At 37.6% G+C, this 24680-nt stretch overlaps 2 protein-coding genes across 3 annotated transcripts in view; one reads left to right on the top strand and one right to left on the bottom strand.

Annotated features, from left to right (window-relative positions):
* ITGA1 (integrin subunit alpha 1) overlaps positions 1–24680 on the top strand; it is a 168420-nt gene that overhangs the window by 32349 nt on the left and 111391 nt on the right. Inside the window, exon 2 of one of the 2 annotated variants that reach the window (XM_045998900.1) lies at positions 22546–22664. The exons of the other annotated variant lie outside the window; for it this stretch is intronic. The gene's annotated coding sequence lies outside the window, so the exon portion shown is untranslated. The remainder of the gene's footprint in view (positions 1–22545; positions 22665–24680) is intronic. 2 annotated transcript variants of the gene reach the window in all.
* Positions 9258–9611, bottom strand: LOC123938332 (developmental pluripotency-associated 5 protein-like). The gene has a single exon (XM_045999650.1). The coding sequence runs from the start codon at positions 9609–9611 to the stop codon at positions 9258–9260; it is 354 nt and encodes a 117-aa protein (XP_045855606.1).

Here is a 24680-nt window from a genome sequence, read left to right as displayed (position 1 = left end):
TTGCCGAAATGTCTGTTCATGTCCTCCGCCCATTTCTTGATTGGGTTGTTTGTTCTTTGGGTGTTGAGTTTGCTAAGTTCCTTATAGATTTTGGACACTAGCTCTTTATCTGATATGTCGTTTGCAAATATCTTCTCCATTCTGTCAGTTGTCTTTTGGTTTTGTTAACTGTTTACTTTGCTGTGCAAAAGCTCAGGAGCCTATGTTTAAAACCTATGTTTTTAGGCTACTTTCTGCTCCACCACCACCAAGACCCACCCTCTCCCCACACCCCGCTTCTGAGTGAAATGGCCCTATTGAAATTCTTAAAAGAAAAAGTTATTCTGTTCAGATAAGTACATGTTGCTGTAATCAAATTAGCCCATACGTAGTTGGCATACATAGGGCAATGGTGTCACTATAACACATGTCACTATAATGCAATTTTCCCACCAAGTACCAGCACCTGAATGTCAAGTACACTAAGAGTTGGACACCGCAAGTATGGACTAATACAGTCTGTGTGCAATGTCCATTCTCCTTCCATTCTTCTTCTTGGCTTACTTTTGCCACATGTGTGATTTCTTGGAAGGGCTTGTTAATGGTCAGCCCCACACTCAGTTCATTTAACTTTTGTCCCCATAACTCTACAACTGCACATTTTCTTACTCCCCTCCATTGAAGCCCTTGTATTTAGCATAGCACTTATTTGTGAGGAACGTATTTTTATTTGGGTTTTTAATGGTTTTGTTTGCATTTGGTTAAAAAGTTGTGTAGGTTTTGAGTAGGCTGCTCCAAATCTATTTTTATCGCAATCTGTATTATTTTGACATGAGACTATAGAAAACATGAGGTTGCTTTTAGGAATGGTTATATCACATTATAGTAGACATGCCTGTGTTCTTACAACTTCGATTGCGTACAGTTTGTGGAATAGAAGAATGCCAATAACAAAATTTGTTCTTGGCCTTTTTGCAAAGTTCGCATATGGAGGCAGTTTTCCGGTCTTTTGTCTTTTATATTTTAGAGTGCTTTAGAGTTCCCAAATGGTGTTCACATACAGAATCTCATTTCAATCCCAGAACAATACCACAAAGATCATTATTAGCATTTCTACTTTGACAGACTTGGAAATTGAGATTCAGAGAGAGAGAAATGTTTTGCCTAAGACTGTTCACACAATTCTGACTCTAATTAGTTATTCTATTCAAATAAACATATTTGAGTACCTACTTTATGCAAGGCACTGGAGATACAGATGAAATCTAGCCCTCCTGCAGTAGCTTTCCCCTCTCTTCCTCCCATTGATGTAGAGACTCTTTTCAGCTTGGGCTGGGTGGGACCAGGTAATTTGCCCCATCCCAGGGATGTAACAGCCTTGCTAGTTTCCTTGAAGAGCTGTCGGCTCAGTACCCTGGCTGCTGTAGACAGGCTGAGAGACACTTTAGAGAGGCTCCTGATCAACAGGCCTCAGCCTGTGGCCAACTGGAAATCTGTCACTTGACTGTGCTCCCTCTCCAGTCCCTCCCTTATTCTAGCCTCTAACCATGATGTTGTTTTACCCATGGAAGCAGAGCTGCAGACTGAAGAAAGCCTGTTTCCTCTAATCTTTCTGGCTTTTGTGAGCTATAATTACATGCCAGGATGCATAGTGAAGCAATAATAAACCATTGCTTCATGTGCTCCATAGTGTGGGATACAGAGCTGGGAACTCAATGAAGAGCAACAAATTGTCATCTCTGGGTTCCCTCAGTAAACCAGCCATGATGTCTTAGTCAAGATTTTTCAACTGCTTGGGCCTCAGTGTTCTCTCATCATTTAAGGACACTGTCCTGCTTAAGTGATCTAAATAAGGCTTTTTTCCAGCTGTGGCCTTCTGAGATTCTCAAGGGCATACTTGGGTTTATTCAATGTATGCTCAAAGGAGGGTTCCAAGGAGCCAGGTGCAAAGAGCTTTATGGTAAGAGAGGTCTTTTAGTTGTGCTTTCCTGAGATCCTTCTGAATCTTAGACATGCCGGACAGCTAAATACAGACAGAATGATGGAAATGAAAGCACCTGATTTGCATGGAGTGTTTAAGCATTTTATTATATTCTTTTTATTGGGGTATAATTGGCATATAATGTTATATTAGTTTCAGATGTACAACATAATATTTTGATATTTTTATTTAAGCATTTTAAATGATCATAAATTTAAAAAAAATTTTTTTAAACTATTGTAGAAAGTACAGAGCCATTTAAAATACACAGACATTGGGCCCCTGGGTGGCTCAGTCAGTTAAGCACCTGCCTTAAGCTCAGATCATGATCCCAAGGTCCTGGAATCAACCCAGATTGGGCTCCCTGTTCAGTAGGAAGTCTACTTCTTTCTGCCCATCTGCTTCTCCCCCCACTTCTGCTCTCTCTCTCTCTGGCTCACTCTTGCTCTCAAATAAATAAATAAAATCTTTAAAAAAAAAAAAAAAAAGGCAGGGTGCGCCTGGGTGTTTCAGTGGGTTAAGCCTCTACCTTCGGCTCAGGTCATGATCTCAGGGTCCTGGGATCAAGCCCCACATGGGGCTCTCTCCTCAGCTGGGAGCCTGATTCCTCCTTTGTGTCTCTGCCTGCCTCTCTGCATACTTGTGATCTCTATCTGTCAAATAAATAAATAACCCCCCCCAAAAAGGCAGTACCTTTTAAAAAATAGAAAAATAAAATACAGTGATATTAATAAAGAAAATAAATGTTTTTGAGACCAGGTCAAATTATTTTGATCCCTAAAATATTAGAGAAGACAATCATTTTCAAAATTAAAAAATGAAAGGCCTATATGTAATATTCAAATACTATCAATTTCATTATTGCATTAAAAATATCTAATCACAAACTTTTAACTGTATGCCTTTATAGTGACACTGAAGGCTATTTTATTCTCTCTGACACCCCAGGCTTTTCCTGCTGTAGGAAAACAGAGCTCACGTATCTCCAGAGATCTTTTCTATTTGTAGTTTTGATCCCATGATACTGCTTAGGCAGAACCCACAACCAGTTAAATGTTTATTTACTTGGTCAATGTTTAGCCTGTGGTTGAGCATTTATATCCTAATGGGGACTGAGAAAGCAATACAGAGTGGTGAAATAAGACAAAGGAAGAAAAATAATTGGAAACCAGGAGAAAACATGGGGAAAGGAAGCAGAAAGGATGAAGAGTGCTTTTACCATTTCTTTTTTGTTTCTCTTGAATGCTTAGAAAATAGAATACATATTTGTATGCCTGTAGTAGCTTTACAAAGAAATTAAACATATGAGTGCTTGCCTATTTATTCCACAAATATGCAAAATATCATTAATATGTTCTCTATTTCCCAGATAGATGATATGTCAGATGTTTGCAGAGTTATAGCTTGAAGAAAATGTACCCGGCCTTAAATGCTGTGTTTGTTTTATATTTTCATACTCAATGGTCTGTGACCTAATTTCTTTTAGCCCTGACCATGCTTTGTCCTATGGGTTAAAAAATATATATGCATATATTCACATGCACACACAATTATAAATCACATATCAAAATACATTTAAATATGTACCTGAAGCATCCAAATTTTAATATCTATCCTAATTTGTGTTTCCTTTTGTCTTCCATTGAAGATAGAATAGCTGGGGAAGTTGTTCTCTCTTAATGGGCTGATTAGTAACCAAGTAAAACATACTGTACTTTTACCTAATGCAATGGCAGGAAGCCCAATTTGCAGAATGTCCAATTACACAATCCTGTATTAGTCACCAAAGAAAAGTATTTATATTTTATTGTTTTAAATAGAAAAAAAAGGATGGAAGATTCTTTAAAAAGCAAACTGAGTTTCACACATTGAGGGCTTTCGTCCATTTAGAGTTTATTTTTGTGTATGGTGTAAGAGAATGGATGGGTATCATTCTTCTGGCCATAGCAGTCCAATTTGCCCAACACCATTTATTGAAGAGACTCTTTTTTTCCATTGGATATATTCTCCTGATTTGTCAGAGATTAGCTGACCATAGAGTTGAAGGTCCAGATCTGGACGCTCTATTCTGTTCCACTGATGTATGTGTCTGTTTTTGTGCCAGTACCATGCTGTCTTGGTGATCACAGCTTTGTAATATAGCTTGAAATCAGGCAATGTGATGCCCCCAGCTTTGTTTTCCTTTTTCAACATTTCCTTGGTGATTCGGTATCTTTTCTTGGTTCCATAAAAATTTTAAGATTGTTTGTTCCAGCACTTTGAAAAATACAATTGGTATTTTGATTAGGATGGCATTGAAAGTACAGATTACTCTAGGCAGCATAGACATTTTAACAATGTGTATTCTAATCCATGAGCATGGGATGTCTTCCATCTTTTTGTGTCTTCTTCAATTTCTTTTGTAAGTGTTCTGTAGTTTCTAGAATATAGATCTTTCCTGTCTTTGGTTAGTTTTATTCCAAAGTATCTTATGATTTTTGGTGCTATTGTAAGTGGAATTGATTCCCTCATTTCTCTTTCTACAGTTACATTGTTAGTGTGTAAGAAAGCAACTGATTTCTGTGCATTGATTTTGTATCCTGCCACATTACTGAATTGCTGTATGAGTTCTAGTAATTTAGGGGTGGAGTCTTTTGGGTTTTCCACATAAAGACAGGAATCCATCACAATACTAAAGGAGAACATAAGTAGTAACCTCTTAGACACTGGCCACAGCAACTTCTTTCAAGAAACATCTCCAAAGGCAAGGGAAACAAAAGCAAAAATGAACTTTTGGGACTTAATCAAGATTAAAAAATCTTCTGCACAGAAAAGGAAGCAGTCAACAAAACAAAGAGGCAACCCACAGAGTGGGAGAAGATATTTACGAATGACAGTACAGATATAGGGGTGATATCCAAGATCTATAAAGAATTCTCAAACTCAACACCCAAAAAATAAATAATCCAATCAAAAAATTGGCAGAAGACATGAACAGACACTTCTCCAAGGGAGACATACAAATGGCTAACAGACAGATGAAAAAATGTTCATCATCATTAGCCATCGGGGAAATTCAAATCAAAACCACATTGAGGCACCACCTAATACCAGTTAGAATGACAAAAATTGACAAGGCAAGAAAAAACAAATGTTGTTGGAGAGGTTGTGGAGAAAAAGGAACCCTCTTACATTGTTGGTGAGAATGCAAGCTGGTATAGCCACTTTGGAAAACAGTTTGTAGGTTCCTCAAAAAGTTAAAAATAGAGCTACCCTATGACCTTTGTACTACTGGGTATTTATTTACCCCAAAGGTAACAGATATAGTGAAAAGAAGGGCCACAGGCACCCCACTGTCCTTAGCAGCAATGTCCATAATAGCCAAACTATAAAAAGAGCTGAGATGCCCTTCAACAGACAAATGGGTAAGAAAGATGTGGTCCATATATACAATGAAACATTACTTAGCCATCAGAAAGGATGAATACCCAATTTTTGCATCAACATGGATGGAACTGGAGAAGATTATGCTAAGTGAAATAAGGCAAGAAAGGGTCAATTATCATAAGGTTTCACTTATTTGTGGAACATGAGGAATAGCATGGAGGACATTAGGAGAAGGAAAGGAAAAATGAAGGAATTGGAAATCAGAGAAAGAGATGAACCATGAGAGATTCAAATTCAGGAAACCAACTGAGGGTTTAAGAGGCGAGGAGGGTGGGGGATGCATTTAGCCTGGTGATGGGGATTGAGGAGGGCACGTATTGCTTGGAGCACTGGGTGTTTTATATATAAACAATGAATCATGGAACACTACACCAAAACCAATCATATACTGTGTGATGACTAACATAATAAAAAAGGCAAACTGAATAAAAGGTACATAGGAACTTTTATATATTATTATAATGGAGAGAGATAATGAATGTTAACTAAATTTGTACTCATTTCATGACATATATAAGCCAAATCATTATGTTATGCCGCTTAAACTTATATCGTGCTGTATGTCAATCATATATCAATAAAACTGGAAAGGGAAAAAAAGTAAAAACAAAAACAAAAACCCAGAAATTTACTCTCTCACAGTTCTAGAGGCTGGAAGTCCAAAATCAAGTTGTACTCCCTCTGAAGGATTTAGGGAAGAGTCTTTCCTTGCCTTCTCTAGTTTCTGGTAGCTGCCAAAATTTCTTGGCATTTAATGGCTTGTAAACACATTTCTTTAGTCTCTGCCTGTCTTCACATGTCCTCTCCTCTGTGTTTCTGGTTCTAGATATCCCAAATTTCCCTCTCCCTTCTTTTATGAGGATAGCAATCCGTGAATTTTAGGCGCACCCTAAATGCAAGATGATCTCATCTCAAGACCCTTAACTTAATTACATCTGCAAAGATCCTCCTTCCAAATAAGGTCACATTCACAGACACCAGAGGTTGGGGCTTTGGACATATTTTTGAGGGAACACAATTCATCCCCCTATACTGAACATATGTCATGCTTTAATTTTTTTTTAAATAAAAGTCTTTAAGGAAAAAAAAAGGCAAGTATTTTTTTAAATGTGGTAATCTGAGTTTTTGTGATAAAAGTCCTATAGGTTATGATTTATTCTTCTCCTATCCCCCTAACCCCCCATGTTGCTTCTCCACGTCCTCATATCAGGGAGCTCATATGATAGTTGTCTTTCTCCGATTGGCTTATTTCACTAAGCATGATATGCTCTAGTTCCATCCACGTCGTCGCAAATGGCAAGATTTCATTTCTTTTGATGGCTGCATAGTATTCCGTTGTGTATATATACCACATCTTCTTTATCCATTCATCTGTTGATGGACATCTAGGTTCTTTCCATAGTTTGGCTATTGTAGACATTGCTGCTATAAACATTCGGGTACACGTGCCCCTTCGGATCACTATGTTTGTATCTTTAGGGTAAATACCCAGTAGTGCAATTGCTGGGTCATAGGGTAGCTCTATTTTCAACATTTTGAGGAACCTCCATAAAAACAATGAATACTGTTACGCTGAAAAAATAAATAAATTAAAAAAAAAAAGACAACAGGCGGGTGTGGGTAAGGATCTAGAGAAAAGGGAACCCTTATACACTTTTGGGGGGAGTGTAAATTGGTATGGCCATTATGGAACACAGTATGTATGTTCTTCAAAAAAATTAAAAACAGACCTACTGGATGACCCAGCAATCTCAGGATATATAGCTGAAAGTAACAAAATCAGCATCTTGAAGAGATCTGTACCACCATGTTTGTTACAGTATAGTCACAAAAAGGGGAGATATGGAAATAATCTAAAAGTCCACCCATCAATAAATGTATAAAAATGTGAAAAAAAAAAGTCCTATAGGTTAGAGAGAGAAAGAAAATCCTATAAATTTGCCACCCTGTGAAGGAGAAATTCTTAATCAGTTTTGAAAAATGTCTTCAATAATTATGATTCTGAAAAGAACTTTTCTCATTTTTTGAGTTTTTTTAAATTTAATTTTATTTTTTCAGTGTTCCAAGAGTCATTGTTTATGCACCACACCCAGTGCTTCATGCAATATGTGCCCTCCTTAATACCCACCGCCAGGACTTTTCAAATAAGGTTTTCAAAGGACATTTATGTGGGTTTTTTTTTTTTTTCCTTTAAGAGGAAGCTAATGAGAACAGTACCATATTCACATAGAGAGAAAATACCTTTTAAGATATTAAAGGATTTGGGGTTTTTTGGTATTGCCAAATGCAGGACTCCATTAAAATGTCCAGAAAGCATATTTGTGTATGTGTGTGTGTGTTCACACTGTTACACATGATACACTCTTATTTGTTTTGTTTTTTTTTTGTAGTTGTTGTTTTTGTTTTTGTTTTTGTCAATTATGAATAATTAAATCATTGTTATTGTTGAGACTTGGGCCTTTGACCATTGTGATCCACAACTTCATTTTTGAATGAATAGGGTTTGCAACTGGCTGAGGATTCAGGTCATAAAGGCATATTATCCTAACACTTAGCCCCAGCACATTTGTATTTTAATGTGACATGTAGCTTATGACCAGCTTTGTTGGGGTTTCATTTCATGCATCAGTTAAGTAAACATGTAGAAGTAATTCTTTCTTTTTAAGAATGACGTTTGATCCAAATATTAAAAGTTATTTGAGTCCCCAAATATAAAAAAAGCTGATAATTTTAGTAGTTTTGTGAAAAGCTGCTTTAGTATGAGAACATACAAATTTAAGAATTTAGACAATAGCCTGATTCAGAAAACTAAAAGCTTCTTAGAAGTCAATTTTCTGGACCCTAATGCTATTCTGCTATCATTTTTTTTTTTCTCAGTTCAATCTGTTAAAAAATAGATGACAAAGCTTTGATTCATCACCTTCTCAAACTGTCCCCACTATATGTCTTCAAAGATAAATTTGGAGAGTTCTTATGTGCCCAACTGTATGAATGTTTTGAATAAGTCCTAAGTATTCACCAGGGAGCATATCTTTAAATAAAAAAAAAACAATTTTTTTTCTGTGCTTTCTTTGACAGGCATTAAAAAAAAACAACAGTCATTTTTAAGTTGATTGGAGTTCATCCAGAAAATCATGACTTGTTGGTAAAAAGTTAAAATTAAGGAAATCCAATTTTTGAAAAATTTTCACAAAGTTCTTTTTGTACTTTTAAAGTAGTAAAAGGCCAAGTATTTTATGAAGTGTCCACACAAATTATATTACTGGTCTTTCATCATCGTATGGAATAGTACTTGCACTCAAGACATGAAGGAAAAATCCGCTTCAGGGTTTGGCTGGGAAATAACTGACATACAACAGAATCACTCACCCTCGGAGTTTTTCACTGTAGGCGCCAGGCAGGGTGTCAGCCCATGGAGGGGCAAGCTGGTTCCTCATTCAGCTCTGCCCTCCTAAAAAGATCGGCCTGACACAAAGCTGCAATTATTCTGTAGTGACATCACCACCGTCTTGCCCTTTTGCCTGTATTTAAATGAATTATTCTTATGTTGCATAATGGAAGATTTCGACTTTAAATCTGACCGGGCAATGAAAGTCAGTGTGAGTTCTGTGTCATGTTTCCATTTGGCTTTATTTATTTATTTATTTATTTATTTATTTATTTATTTTTACTTATTTAAAATTTTATTCTTTAATTAGCAAACCTGGAGGGAAAGCCACATTAGGACTGAGACAAGGCAAAGACACAAAATCAGCTGGTTTTTCCTTGTCAGACCGGAGCAGAATTTCAACCAGACCACATGCATTCCACCTCTGGAGACAGAGTTTACTCTTTAAATCCTGATTCCAGGTACGCGGGTTGCAAACTGGCTTCAGTTCATCCAAGGAGTGGAAAGCTCGAGGGCTTTCATGGCATCCTCAAGTTTGAGCATCCCTCGTTCCTGTCGCTGGCGGTGCCATTCGGCCATGGACTGTAGCATCCACCTGGCCCTGAGCTTGTGCAAGTAAGAGCCATAAACCATGACCTCCGTGAGGTCCGAGGATTCCAGAACCCTTAGCTCGAGCATGACTTTGCTCACTTGCTCGATGTATGGGATTCGAAATCCCGCTGGGCCAAACAGAGCCTCCAAGAACTGCGTCTGGACTTGCAACACCTCGGGATCTTTCAAGTCTTCGGGAGCTTTCACCCATGGTGGAATATCTTTTCGTTGTGGTAGCGTCCCCATCTGCAGCGCCTCAAAACTAACTATGCTCCAACCTGGGCTAGGCCTGAGTCGCCAGGGGACCTCCGCGCCAGAGAGGCGCGCACCGGGACGGGCATGGCTTTATTTTTAACTTCTGGTGATGCCTGGAGCACAGACGTAAAATACTGAAAGCATTTTCTAATGTGAAATGTAGTCTTCCCAGGGAAACGTTGCATATTTAATCACCTGCTTAGTCAACTAAAAAGGTGTCACACTTTTTCATAGTAAGTAAAAGGACTACCCAAATCAAGGCCCAAAGATACCTGTTTCCTATTCTCTTTTAGATAGCACAGATGGCTCAGTGAGTTAAGCATCCAACTCTTGATTTTGGTTCAGGTCATGATCTCAGGGTCATGAGATGGAGCCCTGTGTCAGGCTCTGCACTCAGCACAGAGCCTGCTTGTGCCTCTCCCTCTGCTCCTCCATCCCCCACCCTCAAATAAATCAATAAATAAAATCTTAGATAGCACAAAGCTTTTCAATGATTAAATAGGAAAGAAAGAAAAAACAAAACTAGGATTGTTAAGATTTGTAAAAATTGGCATCCAAATTACAGGAGTCACATTACAGCAATCACTTCTGGCCCGTGGGATTTTTTTTTCTTTTTTCACCTCATAAGGTTAATTATTTGATTATGCCTTATGTCTCACAAGTAATTAAAGCTTTCTGAGGGCATGACTAATGTTTATTTTGCCTCTTAATGACTCATAGTTCTTCCACATTACCTTGCACATGAAAAGTGCTTATTAGTGTGTGCTGAATGAATATGACAATGCAGAATTTTGTCACATGCATTTATTTACATGCTTCCAATCTATACACAGAGCAGGCCAGTCACTTTTTCTCTTACTCCATCTTTTTAAAGTTTTTAATGGCCTTTAGGGGAAAGTAAGAAGGAAGCATTGAGTCCGGTCAAGAGAGCCATCTGTTTTTCTTAGCTACCCTGCCTCACTCTTTTTTCCCCATCCTTCCTCCAGCCACAGTGGACCAATGAAACCGAAGGGGGACCACTAACTAGACTAGACAATATCTCACTTCCCTTCTGTATCTTAGAATTCTCTTTCCCTCATCTGAATTTCACTTTCACACCATTCTTCTTGGCAAGAATGAAGCCTGTGTCTGTTCCTGACTGTCCTGTTGCATGATCTTCACCACCAAGACAAGAACCTACAAAAGATGCCAACCTATTGTCCGAGAGTAGAGTACTTAGATTGGCTGCCTTAGAGTTAATCAACTGTGGCCAGGAGAGTGAGACACCATATGGTTCATTTTAAATCTGATGCTCATTCTTGGACCATTCAGCTGTAGCCTGGATGTCACATAAAAACATAGCAGCACTGTCTGAAACCCTTGGTTGGAATAAGATACTTGCCCTAACAAGGTAGTTGCTGGCCTCTGGTGAAATGCAAGGGCCAATTTAAATAATAGGTAAGGTGTCTTATAACTACCAACTGTAATATTTTATGATTTATCACTATAGCAGTCAAATATTAGGAAGTCGTATTTAATTCTTTGCAGTTTCCCCTAAACTCTACAGTTTGATAGAAGATCAGTTGAACAGATTTTTCTTGCACTATATAACCATTTACTACCTACACTATGTTAGAATAGAGATGAACACTATCACTAGAAATCTGGAAGCATATTTAAATAGTGGTAAATATTCTAGATATTGAGAAGACCCTTTTTATTCTAACAGAAATATTTAAATCATATATATATATTTTTTTTCATCTCTGATGCCCTCTGATCTCATTGCTCAGAGAGTTAAGTTTTGTTTGGTTATTTTTGGTTGTTTTTCTCAAACTTCTTGGTTTTTTTTGTAAGCCATCAAAAACTTTAAAATTAGAGAATTACCTTTGTGTAGTATCACTAGATGGAAAGATGTCCTTTCAAAATCTTTGAAAAGACAGTAAAATGGCCTTTCACAAGGATAAGTACCATGTAGAACCCTCAGGATCCTGACTATTCCCTTATAAAAAAGTATGTCCAATCTAAAGTCATTTAATTGTCTTTGCATTTTTATAAGATACAAATTTTCTATAACTCTAAGGTCTTAAAAATTCTGATGTAACATTCTGTAATATATCATGGGCTCCTTCTGAGGAAATGTGGTCCTCGATTCCATTGATGTTAATGGGTATGGTCTTCATTGTTGCTATTGATTTGGTTATGCTAATTTCTGCTCCTTTAAATGTCCAAATAATAATGTAAGATTAGAGAGTTGCAAGAATACATGGAATGGTGAGAAACAATGAAGTCAGCAAGCTTTCTAAAGTTGCAATATTTAAGGAAAATTGTCAAATACACATGCTCATTCATCTGCTATAATTCTCCTCTACCCTGTTTAACCTTGCTGATAAGTGTACGACTCCTTGGCATTTTCCCTTCCATCTTTATATGTTTATATTCTCAGAAGTAATGTTCAGTACACCTCTGGCATGCTGGGCAGTTCTAAATTGAGTGATGACCTGTTTCTTTTACATCTTCCCTGAGAGCCTAGCATTTGTGAAATAAGGATGGCCAGTAGAAAATCAGTAAGTGTTACTTGACTTGCTTCCATTTATTTTAGTTAAACGTCTCCCAGAGTAAGGAATTATGAGTTCCTGGAGTAGTACATTTGTCTTTTTCTTAATCTAACTCTTATTTCTGTGATTTGGATCATCTGCAGTTCTCCAAAGAGGCAGACATAGCCATATAAGTAGTATAGTCCAGAAAGCTAGACTGTGGACAAGTAGTGGAAAAGAAATAGTGAAAATTCTAGCATGTCAGTTCCTTTTCAGGCCAGTGTATTTGTGAAGCAAATTGGGAACTTCGTATTAACCTCATTTCTAAAATCCTGATTTTTTTGCCCCTAGCAATGTCCACGAGAGTGTAAGATGCAGCTAGTGTAACAAACCATCAAACAGATGAAGTCTACCTACATTTTATTTTGTCATGCGCCACAAAGGGGTATTAGCTTTAACTTGCCTTAAACTTTCATATTTTTTATTTTCCATATTGCTCAGAAGCAGTCAAACAAATCATGGTCAGGTCTCCACATGCCCTTTTTCACCTTGCCTGCCTCTGAAATATCATATCTACCCCTTATCCTAATCATGCCTCCTTATATCTTCTTCTACTGACCCCCCTACCCCTTATTATCTATGTCATTGATTGTGAAGGAATTGTAGAAAATAGGAAATGGGTACAGATAATTAAGATGATACATTAAAATTATTTTATTTTTTGTGTCTCCTTGCAGCTCCTAAAAACAAGAATAGCATTGTGTTTGTTCTAATTCTGGTTAAGGGATATAAAATTTTTAAAATTAATAAAATTAAAAAGAATTAGAAAAGATATATTATGTCAACACATCTTCAAACATAATGATAATATACAGAAAATGTTTAGTTCTTTTTTTCATGAAATACTTTAGACTAGTGATAAAATTAAAGGAATAGCAATAAACAAAGAAAATTAATTATAACATAAACCTAAGAAAATTATAACATAAACATAAGAAAAATAATTATAACATAAGCCTAAATGTGCCCAGATTTACAAAATCTAAACATTGTCCCATAATTGTTTATTTTTCATGAGAAGTAAAACACTATTATGATTTTTTAATAAAGCCCAATAATGAGCAATTCTCTTCATCATTGAGGCTAGACCTGATTGGGAAACAACCAGGAATCAGAATGGAGCATGGCTGATGAATGAAATTCCCACAAAGCTGATTTACCCTCTACCCCCAACTCAGAGTCTGATATTGAGGAAATAGAACATAGCATTATTTTGTTCAATTTTTGTTTTTCTGTAGGTAGGCTCACTTCTAAGAGAAAACAAGTAAGAGAAGGCTGGGCTGCCCATACAGCTTCTCTTCCCAACTCATCAGTCATTTAAGTGTGAAAGGAGACAGGCATAGATACAGACAGGGAGGGTTACAGCTCACAAAGCTCCCTTCCATGAGGATGGGAAGTAAGCATTTTCCTCTAAAAACATATGAAAAACAACATTTTTATTTCCTTTTGGATCCTATTCTCTTCCTTCTCTTGCCCCCAGTCCACAGGTAACCTCTACTCGAATTTCAAGGTCTTTGTATATAACAACTACTCGGTCACTAGAATTACGACTGTAAGTACCAGTATGCTTCCATTTAAGGAAAATATTGGTTGCCAGTTCTTGGGGATTTTGATATAACATCTGTATTTACTTCAATTACCAGATACTCTAGGAGACAAATGGAAAGAATGTAAAAGATGATGCGGCTAGATAGGAATAAAGTTTGAATCCAGGGATGTTACTGCTCAACAAATGTTCTAAGTGCTGAAAGATCATCATGGTCTTAGCAACAACAGTTATAGCTAAGAAAACAAAATTGGAGCTATCTTAAAACAGAAAAGAAAGCATCATTAAGTTATCTCTTTCCTCTGAAAAGAAAACAAGCATTCTATTGACCCTTGCCTTCTGAAATATTTCAACATTCCAGGCTACTGAGATTTTTCTTCATCTCTTATAAACAAACCCATGTCCTTTAAAATACTTTCTGGTTTATTTTCCAATTTTTTTTTCAGACGAACCACAAGTTATATGTATTTGACTTCCATTATTTTCTCTTGATAAACTGAACAAGTTTTAAATTGGGCAGAGGTACCAAAAGACTTTTGAGTGAAGAGAATGGTTGGTAGTGAATGATGAAATGAAAACTAGCTATAGTAATTAGCTATGAAGGGAGAGAAATATTATGAAGAATCATTTTAGTCTAAGTGCTGGTATGTTATTAGCCTATTATGTGGTATATGAGAATTATGTGGTATATGAGAAAAATTGGCCTATTATGTGCTATATGAGAATCAATAAGGCATCTCTACATCCATGCAATTTGAAATTGCCAGTTAAAACTACTAACTCTAGGGGCGCCTGGGTGGCTCAGTGGATTAAGCCGCTGCCTTCAGCTCAGGTCATGATCTCAGGGTCCTGGGATTGAGCCCCACATCGGGCTCTCTGCTCCGCGGGGAGCCTGCTTCCTCCTCTCTCTCTCCCTGCCTCTCTGCCTACTTGTGATCTCTCTCTCTGTCGGATAGATAAATAAAATCTTTAAAAAAAAAAAAAAACTACTAACTCTAGAATGAGCAATTGTTTTCTTATAGACCTTGTTTTTGGTTTCTGATAAACTGTCAAGGTTTGCATAGTATTTTATTTTGTTACTTAGTTTCACGAGGCCCTTAATTTATTAATGTTAATGATTGACCACTTATGTGTTAATCCAGAAGGTATTTAGATAACCTTATTCCACCAAAAAAGGAATGTTATAAATCTGTATACTTAGCCTCCTGATTCTGAGCAATATGGAAAATAAAAAATATGAAATGTTAAGGCAAGTTAAAGCTAGTATCCCTTTGTGCCCCATGGCAAATAATTTATGTGTTTCCCAAGGTTAAAACCTTGGGGAAAAATCAAGACATTTTTAAAAGTCCAGGCATACTCAGTCCTTGAGAAAGTACTCTAGTTTTATTCCAGTAATTACTTTCCAGTCTAAATAATCACAATTTAATTTAATTGATTTTTTCACATGTTGGAATTTTTCCATTCATTTCTATTTTGTGTTACACATAAGTGTGTTTTCACTTAAACAATTTTAGCTCCTAACTACAAATTGTACAATTAAGAGAGATTGGCTTTGGCTCTTTTTTTTTTTTTTTTTTTAATTTTTTTTTTCCATTTTATTTATTTTTTCAGCGTAACAGTATTCATTCTTTTTGCACAACACCCAGTGCTCCATGCAAAACGTGCCCTCCCCATTACCCACCACCTGTTCCCCCAACCTCCCACCCTTGACCCTTCAAAACCCTCAGGTTGCCCCAACCTCCCACCCCTGACCCTTCAAAACCCTCAGGTTGTTTTTCAGAGTCCATAGTCTCTTATGGTTCGCCTCCCCTCCCCAATGTCCATAGCCCGCTCCCCCTCTCCCAATCCCACCTCCCCCCAGGAACCCCCAGTTTGTTTTGTGAGATTAAGAGTCATTTATGGTTTGTCTCCCTCCCAATCCCATCTTGTTTCATTTATTCTTCTCCTATCCCCCTACCCCCCCATGTTGCTTCTCCATGTCCTCATATCAGGGAGATCATATGATAGTTGTCTTTCTCCGATTGACTTATTTCACTAAGCATGATACGCTCTAGTTCCATCCACGGGCTCTTTTTTTTTTTAAAGATAGATTTATTTATTTTAGAGAGAGGGAGAGGCAGAAGGAGAGGGAGAAAGAGTCTTAAGCAGACTCCCCACAAAGACCCATGTGGGGCTCCATCTCAAGACGTGAGATCACAACCTGAGCCAAAACCAAGAGTCAGATGCTTAACTGACTGCACCACCCAGGTGCCCCACTTTTGGCTCTTTGTATACCATTCGTACATTGGATAACATGATAAACTCTTGCATGTTTTTGAGATGCTTTGGTTTCAATCTCAGAGTCACATCTTACCCATATGCATTGTGTCCATCAATGCCCGAGAAGAAAAACCTGAATAAAAAGTTCTACCTTTATTTGCGGATTTTTTTTCAGTGAATTATATTACTTTACATATAATTTCTTCTCCATGATATATATGAGCCAGTAACACTTTGCCAGTCCCATTATTTTTGCTAATGTGCACAAGAGGTAGTTTCCTGCATAAGGAAAGCAAAGAGGTAGTATACGCAGTGATACGAATTATTTTAAATTTCCTGATTTCTCTTTGAGTTATTCAAACACACAAACACACAAAAAGGTATAATTCACTCTCTGCAGTGAAACAATAGAAGTATCTGAAGTAGTAAACATGTCTCACACACTCCAACATGTGCATGGACTTCAAAAGCCAATACCCAAGCCTTCCAGAAAAATTGTGCTATCGAATCTGTAGGAGAATCAGTAATACAACCTGTTAGTGCCTAGAACCATTTATTTTACAGTGTGTACTACCTTTTTGCCTTCCTGGCCCTCAAAAGTACCTGTTATGCATGCTAACAAAAATAACCTAAAACTGATAATGTTTTACTGTCTCACTGAGAAGATATTATATGTAAATCAATAAAATTTACTGAAAAGTTTCATTAACAAAAATACCGCCTTCATTCATACTTTTACATCTCCAAACACTTTGTATCTCACATTTCTGTATAAATACTTGAATAGGATGCAACCTGCTCTGCTCTGAAGCGTAATACGCCTTTCCCCATGCAGCGCTCCATGCTGTGTAGTCACAGAAATCAATGAGTTCAGCTCCCAGGATGCCAGGGCAGCTGGAGAAGAGAGTTCTGTGCTCACATTGCTTGCAAAAACACACAAGTCGTGTTTCCCACAATGGGGTCCAGGGACCCCTGAGGTTCTGCAGCTTTTTTATCCTGTAAACCACAGAGCCAGAAGATGAGGGTGATAGGGTGGAGGCGTTGGAAAACTGAGACTGTTTAAGAATTTCAAGAGAAGGGACAGTCTGAGAAGAGCTGGCAGAGCAGGCAATTATTTGTGGTGGGAGGATATGGGAAAAGAGCAGATGTCTGTAGATACTACAAAGGAAAATAAACACTGTGGAAGAACAAACTTATGTAGAAAAATGTAAAAGGGGGATTTTTAACAAAGGATGTTTGGGAAACACTCCATTGGAGTTTAATATTCTGGGCAGCATTTACAAAAGGGTACAAGTTCTTACAGCCAGAATGACCTTTATATGAGAAATCTTCATTTCTCTGTTTATTCCATCCTGTTTCATTTAACAAACTTGTATTAAACACCTACTATGTGCCAAGAATTAGGCCTCCTTGCCTCCTTCCCACCAGCCATATACAGATACACACATAAACACACACTCACTTTGAAGTTCAAATACCATTTGTATTAACTGGAAGCCCACAGGACGTTAGCACTAAAGTCAAAACAATTCACTCACTACAGCAAGCTAAAGTTAAAAAGCAACCTCCCATGATGAAGCTCGGAAAATGTTTGAACATCGAGGTGTTTATTTGGATTGGCTTTTCTGGACTTGCTGATAGAGGTGGATATCACGCTGACATATTACATCATTTCTGATGAAAGAACTCTTAATGGTGGGATTGATTGAGCCAGACTTTCCTCTTACATAATTGTATAGGGAAGTTTCAATTGCTTGGAGACAGCAAGTTGGATATGGTATTTTTTTCCAAAAATATAGATTCCTGTATTTGAGACTATGATACCATTTCCAAACACTTGTGTTGATGCTACATCAAGGCTCAAGGCTCTAATGTTGTTTCTTTTATTCTATTTTTATTTTCTGTTGTCTTTACCACTGGAGTTCTTTGTCTCATCCTTCTCAAGATTACAACGCTGTAAAAATAATCACTTCAGATTTCAAATCAAGTAGAATTATGTAGTACCATATTTGTGGATAGATCCAGTTACACTATTTATCAAACTTAATTTTGTCTAAAAATATCTTTATTTATTTTAGAGAGAGAGAAAGAGAGCACACACAAGCAGGGGGAAGGGTAGAAGGAGAAAAAGAGGGAGAGAAGCAGGCTCCCCACTGAGCTCAGAGCCTGATGTGGGGCTCAATCCCACGACCCTGAGATCATGACGTGAACCAAAACCGAGAATTGAGCCCTCAATCAACTGAGCCAAGCAAACACCTCTCAGATTTTATCTTTTAGGGTAATCATGTATACCAAAATTGAGATCCAACTCACTTAGCCACCAAGAATAATTGAACTAATTAAAATTTCAGATTTATAGCACTGATATTATAAAGATGTCTCATTATACATTGCAAGTGAGGAAAGGGGCTTTCAGTTTCCATCATCAACTCTTACCATTAAAATGTTTTTCTCAAAGTTGAATATATTTTATTTGAATTTAAGAAAAAGGAAAAGTAAATTTGAAGTGATATAAAATACCTAATGCGTGACATCATTAGTTATAGTGAGCATATATAATTTGAGGAGTTTGTATCCATCTGAGCAGGGTTAGATGAACTCTTTCCGCCAATAAGCTTTGGCACAGCAAGAGATAGAAAAGGTGCCCAGGATGTACCAGCATTCACACTGCGGGGGTGGGGAGTGCTATGGGGACTCTGCAGCTCTGCGTTACAGAGGTTGTATGGCCTAGGTACTTTCTCTGATTCTCAGGTGGCTCAAGACTGTCACTCAATTAATATGCCTTAAGTCACTTCAGGCTTATCCTATCCTTGGAATAGATTTATAATCTTTGAAATAGGTTAGAGAAGAGTAGATTGTCACTGAAGTAAGAAAATCCTTAACTTGCTATTGGCTGAGAACCTGGGTGGTATCATAAATATTCACCACATTTTGAGGAACTGAGATGAGAATCCAAGAGGTCTAATTGGAAGGACAGAAATCCCTGCACTCCTCTTCCTTGGCCAGTTGTTTCACCTGGAAGGCCTGATTCCCTCATCTTAGATTTTCTTTACACTTGTCATTGCAGCCAGGTTTAGAAACAGGAAACTTTCTATGGAAGTGAGTCAATGAACCCACTGTCCTGCCACACTGATACAACGCATCCGTATCATTTTTCAAGATACAAATGTTCATCAGGATGGGAGCAGGGGATCCTCTTCCAAAAGAAAATTCAACTGCCAGATGGCAAACTGATCCTTTGAATTCTACTTATGAACACAGTTTACCCACTTATTGAATATTCTTTATTGCTCATGTATAAGTTGCATTTGTCACAGCAACCAATACCTATAAAGCATTTGTAACCTCATTTTAAATATGATAAGCTGAGACTAATGGAAGTTAAATCACTTACTGTATTTTTTTCCAGCTAGGCTAGAAGATCTTAAAAGTGGAAGTGCCATCTTATTATGACTATATCTCCAGGACCTAACATATATTCAACCCAAAGTAAAACCTTGATAAATATTTGTGTAGTAATTGAATAAATGTGAATAATTACATAAATAATATAATTGAAAGGGCTCTGGAAGCCTAGGTTCATATATCTCTAAAGATTACCATATTTCTATACAACCAAGGAATTTGCTCTAAAAACCATTAACTAGGGGCGCCTGGGTGGCTCAGTGGATTAAGCCGCTGCCTTCGGCTCAGGTCATGATCTCAAGGTCCTGGGATCGAGCCCCGCATCGGGCTCTCTGCTCCGCGGGGAGCCTGCTTCCTCCTCTCTCTCTGCCTGCGTCTCTACCTACTTGTGATCTCTCTCTGTCAAATAAATAAATAAATAAATCTTTAAAAAAAAAAAATAAAAAAATAAAAAAAAAATAAAAACCATTAACTATAGGGGCGCCTGGGTGGCTCAGTCAGTTGGGCATCTGACTCTTGGTTTTGGCTCCGGTCATGATCTCAGGGTTGTAGGACGGAGCCTTCCATTGAGCCCTGTGTCGGTCTCCTTACTAAGTGCAGAGTGTGCTTCAGATTTTCTCCCTCCCCCTCTGATCCTCCCTGCTCACATACACTCTCTTTCTCTCTCTCTCTCACTCAGATAAATAAATAAAATCTTTAAAAATAAATAAATAAAAATAACCATTAACTATAATAAAACGGTTATTATTTCCTATCTTAATATTGTGCCATTTCACTCTTTAAAAATAATAAATATAATATTAATTCCATGATTTCTCCTATGTCCAGACTGGATAAATGTGTAGGAAGTTGTTGAAAGAAAGCAATAGCATTTTAATATCAATCCCTAGCCACCATTTATTTGATACCCTTTTTACTTGGGCTTTCAAATATTCAGAATTCCATTGGCTATTAAATACTTCAATCTGGATATTGCTAGATCAGAATTTCTGGACCACCCTGTGAAACACAGACTTTCTTCATTAAAAAGCAAAATATCAAACAGGCTGCAGTGACTTTTCTTGGAACTCAGAGGATGTGTGGAGGAGGAAGGCCTTCTTTGAGCAGAGAGTCAGTGCCATTGGGAGAGGCTCAGACTTTTCCCCCTTCATTCAACTTTTCCTGACAGTTCTACCCTCAACTACTCAAGCTACGAGATGATTAAGAGCTCTCATGGGCCTTTTGAGGTTCTGTTGACCTGGGTTATTGTTATTATTTTTATTATTATTAATCTCACAACTTCAATGGCACTCTTGTCACAGAAAGTCTATGATTTGACCTGAGAAGCCCAGTGTTGAATTCCTTCTCTGCCACTAACACAGCTGATATTAGACCAATCACTTAACTCTTGTACGGTCCAGTTTCCTAACATACAAGAAGAGAATAGTGGCTGTTGTTCTGCCCAACCACCAGTTCATTGTCTAGTTCAATATCCTTTTTATATGAAAATGTTTGAAAGTGGCAAAAGGATTTTTTGTGATTTATTTACTTATTTGAGAGAGAGAGAGAGCAAAAGAAAAGGGGAGCAGAGGGAGAGGGAGAGAGAGAAAATCTGGAAGTAGATTGCCAGCTGAGCACAGAGCCCACCAGCCGCAGTGTTGCTCGACCCCAGGCCCCTGAGATCATGACCTAAGCCAAAATCAAGAGTCAGCTGCTTAACTGACTGAGCCACCCGGATGCCCCTTGGCAAAATACTTATATGCAGAAAGTACCATACAATTGTAGTTTACTTCTCCCTGTCTTTTTCTCTTTCTCTCATTTAGTTGTCTTACACCTCAAATTCCATACTGGGGCAAAGAAACTGCACAATGATCTCTTTTACAAGAGATACCCTTCAACACCAACAATCTCATCTTCCTCCTCAGTTTTTAGCCCTTAAATATATAACACATATAATCATATCTTAAAGAGAGCAAGCCTTTCCATTTCTTTTCTACCGGAACATGAATGTTTTGGCTGAAATCTCTCATGATGCTTTATGTAGATCTCTGCAGGCATGACTTCTCTCCTTACTCCAGTTATCCCCCTCAGCCCCATTTTCTTAGCCATGGCCACTGTAGAAGGCCTCTTCCCAGTTTTGCTTCTCAGAAGTTGTAATTACTTGGACTAAGAGTAGTGTTGCCTTCTACTAACCCTTTTCAGTCTTAGGGATAAGATGTAAAAATTGGATTAATGTGAATGTTTGGGAATCCTGGGGAACTACGGGCAAATTTCTCTACTGTCCTGAGCCTCCTTCTCCTCATTTGCACACCAGTGATAATAACAGTAATTTTAGGGTTGTGGGCAAATTATATGAGAAGGAGCACGTGAAGAATAACAAATAGTAATGTGTTGTTATTTTTAAGGGAAAAAAATTCCTCTTCCCCTGGTACATGTGAAATTAGAACTTAATTTTGACATCTGACTATTGTCTATGTTTTATTTCCCATCATTTTCACCATATATGGCCCCTTAAGCCACCTCAGCTTTGTTTTTGTTTTTGTTTTTTGACTTTGAAAGAGAATAAGTATGATTTTTGCTTTACCTCTGGTACATAAAGTTCTAAGACAACTTAGTATAACAAAATGAGCGTCAAACTCAAAGTTACAAGAAGCTGCTTTCACTGTTTGTGCACTCCTTTAAATCAAAAGAACAAGATGTAAACTATTTTTTTAATGTCATCTCCTGTGCTTCAGTCTCCTTGGTGCCTTAGCAAACATGAAAGAAACTGATTTACAATCACTTTGGGCAAATCGCCCGTAGAATTCTGAAGACAGGAAATGAAAAAAAAAAAAAAAAAAAAAAAGTGCAGCACATCCCTCCCCCTCCCCTGAACATTCAACACAACATGTGGAATAAACAAGCCTAAAAAGGAAACCAAAAGGTCTTGGTCTTATAATGAGTATCATGAATGGCCTTTGGAAGAACATATACTAAGGACAATAAAGTGCTAGAAAAATACTTCAAGGCCAGTGAACTTGAACCTGATTAATAATAACTCCTTTCCCCTTTGGTCTAAAAGATGGTGAGTACTTTTAATCTAGGTAAATTATGTTACCTACATCACCATTATGAAAGAGGGTTACCATATTACAGGCTTACACCTCTCAAATCTTAACAGGAATCGAATTTCCTGGGGATCTTGTTGGGATGGAGATACTGATTCAGGAGATTCGAGTGGAACCTGAGATTCTGGATCCCTCACAAGCTCTGGACGATGCAGATGCTGCTGGTCTGCAGGCCAGTTGTTTTTCCATCATCTTCTTCAACAAAATCATTGGTGGTGGTGTTCTGGTCCTTCTCTATAGAATAGTCATGCTCATCTTGGGCAGTTTTGGTCCCAGGGGAATTTGTCCGTGTCTGGAGACATTTTTGATTTTCATAACTCAGGGAGTACTACTGGCATATGTGGGCAGGGACCACAGATGCTGCTACAACACACAGTGTAGACTTTCATAACAAATAATTTTCTGACTCAAAATATTAATAACATTAAAGTTGAGAAATCCTGTTGTAGACCTACTACCTTGTGTATCTCTCATATCAAAAACTAATCTGTTACAAGTTTTCAAAAAAATAAACCTGTGAGAGAAGGGTAGGAGCATGTACGATTTAGTTTGGAGTAGAGTGAACAGTGTTTAAAACTGTCTTCAAATATGTAAAAGGCAATTATGCAGAAGATGGTAACCAGCTGTTCTCCATCACACTTGAAGTAGGAGAAGGAAATGTACATAAATGGATCTACGCTACCCATCCATTCTTTTTCTACATCTTCCACACAAGCCAGGCAGGTCTGTCTATGATTTTATAACCATATTTGCCCCATTCTATGTCTTATCACTTGTAGAGACCCTCCCAAATTCTTGGGACATATTTTCTTCTCACTGCCAAGTTGAATCTCTCCCTCCCTTTAAAAATCTAACTTGAAAATTTCCATCTCCATTAAGTCTTTCTTAACTAAAATGAAATAGTTGTCAGTTTACCTCTAACTTCAACTGGTACACTTTCTCCTTCAGTGTTTATTCTACAAATACGTTATTGCCCATCTGTGTACAAGGTGCTAGATTTTGAGAAAGGATAAGAATGAGAAGAAGAGAGTCCCCACTTTTAAGAATTTTCCAAACTGAAGGAGGGGGGTGGGGAAATCACACACAGATAATTACAATGCAAATAAAATAATATTTAATAATTATTTCTACGAGGGGCGCCTGGGTGGCTTAGTGGGTTAAAGCCTCTGCCTTCGACTCCGGTCATGATCCCAGGGTGCTGGGATTGAGGCCCACATCGGGCTTTCTGCTGAGCAGAGAGTTCGCTTCCCTCTCTCTCTCTACCTGCCTCTCTGCCTACTTGTGATCTCTGTCAAATAAATAAATAAATAAATAAATAATAATTATTATTATTATTATTATTTCTATGAGAGATATTCAGAAAATGAAAGAGGAGGATTTAGTAGTTAAAAAGATTATTTCCAGTTGGAAAGATCAAGGAAGACTTTATAAATAGGTATACATAAGTATCTTTTTTCATAAATAGGTATACATAATTTTTTTTTAAAGAACAAAATTTTCTCTCAATTAGGTACAATTCTGTGCATCAAAAAAACCCAGTGTTAAAATTGAAGGGATGACTTAGAGCATAGAATGAATTCGAGTCTGGATTTAAACTATATTTATGGAAGAATTTATAATGAGTAAGGAAAGATGATTTTTCAGGATGTGTGCAGCTGTATCATGGTTTTAATAAAGAATGGTGAATTTAATTACCTCTGAATGTACCTTATGATGCATGTGATTTTATAAGGGAGTGCTCTTTGGGATGAATTCTTAGTTGCATCTAGGAGAGGAATGCTTTGTAACTTCACAACTATACTTCAAAAACTAGTACCAAACATGGAATTTGGCACCATCCATTTGACAGAATTTGGCACCATCCAGAACCCTTTTAGGAGAGAGTCTCTCTTGTAAAGGGTTTTCATTACCTGAACTTTAAGGAAATTGAAGAGAATTAACCCTCATTGAATATCTAGTGTGTGTCAAGCACTGAGCAGACTCTTTAGATACGTCATTTGATCTAGATATATCATGGACAGCAGCCTGTGAGTTTATCACCACCAACACTATATGGAGGTTCTAGCATACTGGGATAAGTTTTCTGACCACCGCTTGATGGAGAGAGAAGCAGAATAAAACTCAGGCCTGCTTCGGAAGCCATTTCTGGGTAGAGGCAATCAGCTTGCATTCCCTTTGGAAGCAGTAA

Source organism: Meles meles, chromosome 3 (genome assembly GCF_922984935.1).
Source record: "Meles meles chromosome 3, mMelMel3.1 paternal haplotype, whole genome shotgun sequence".
Lineage (NCBI taxonomy): Eukaryota > Metazoa > Chordata > Mammalia > Carnivora > Mustelidae > Meles > Meles meles.
Note: the sequence above shows the minus strand (reverse complement) of the source record. Positions and strands in the feature narration are given on the sequence as shown.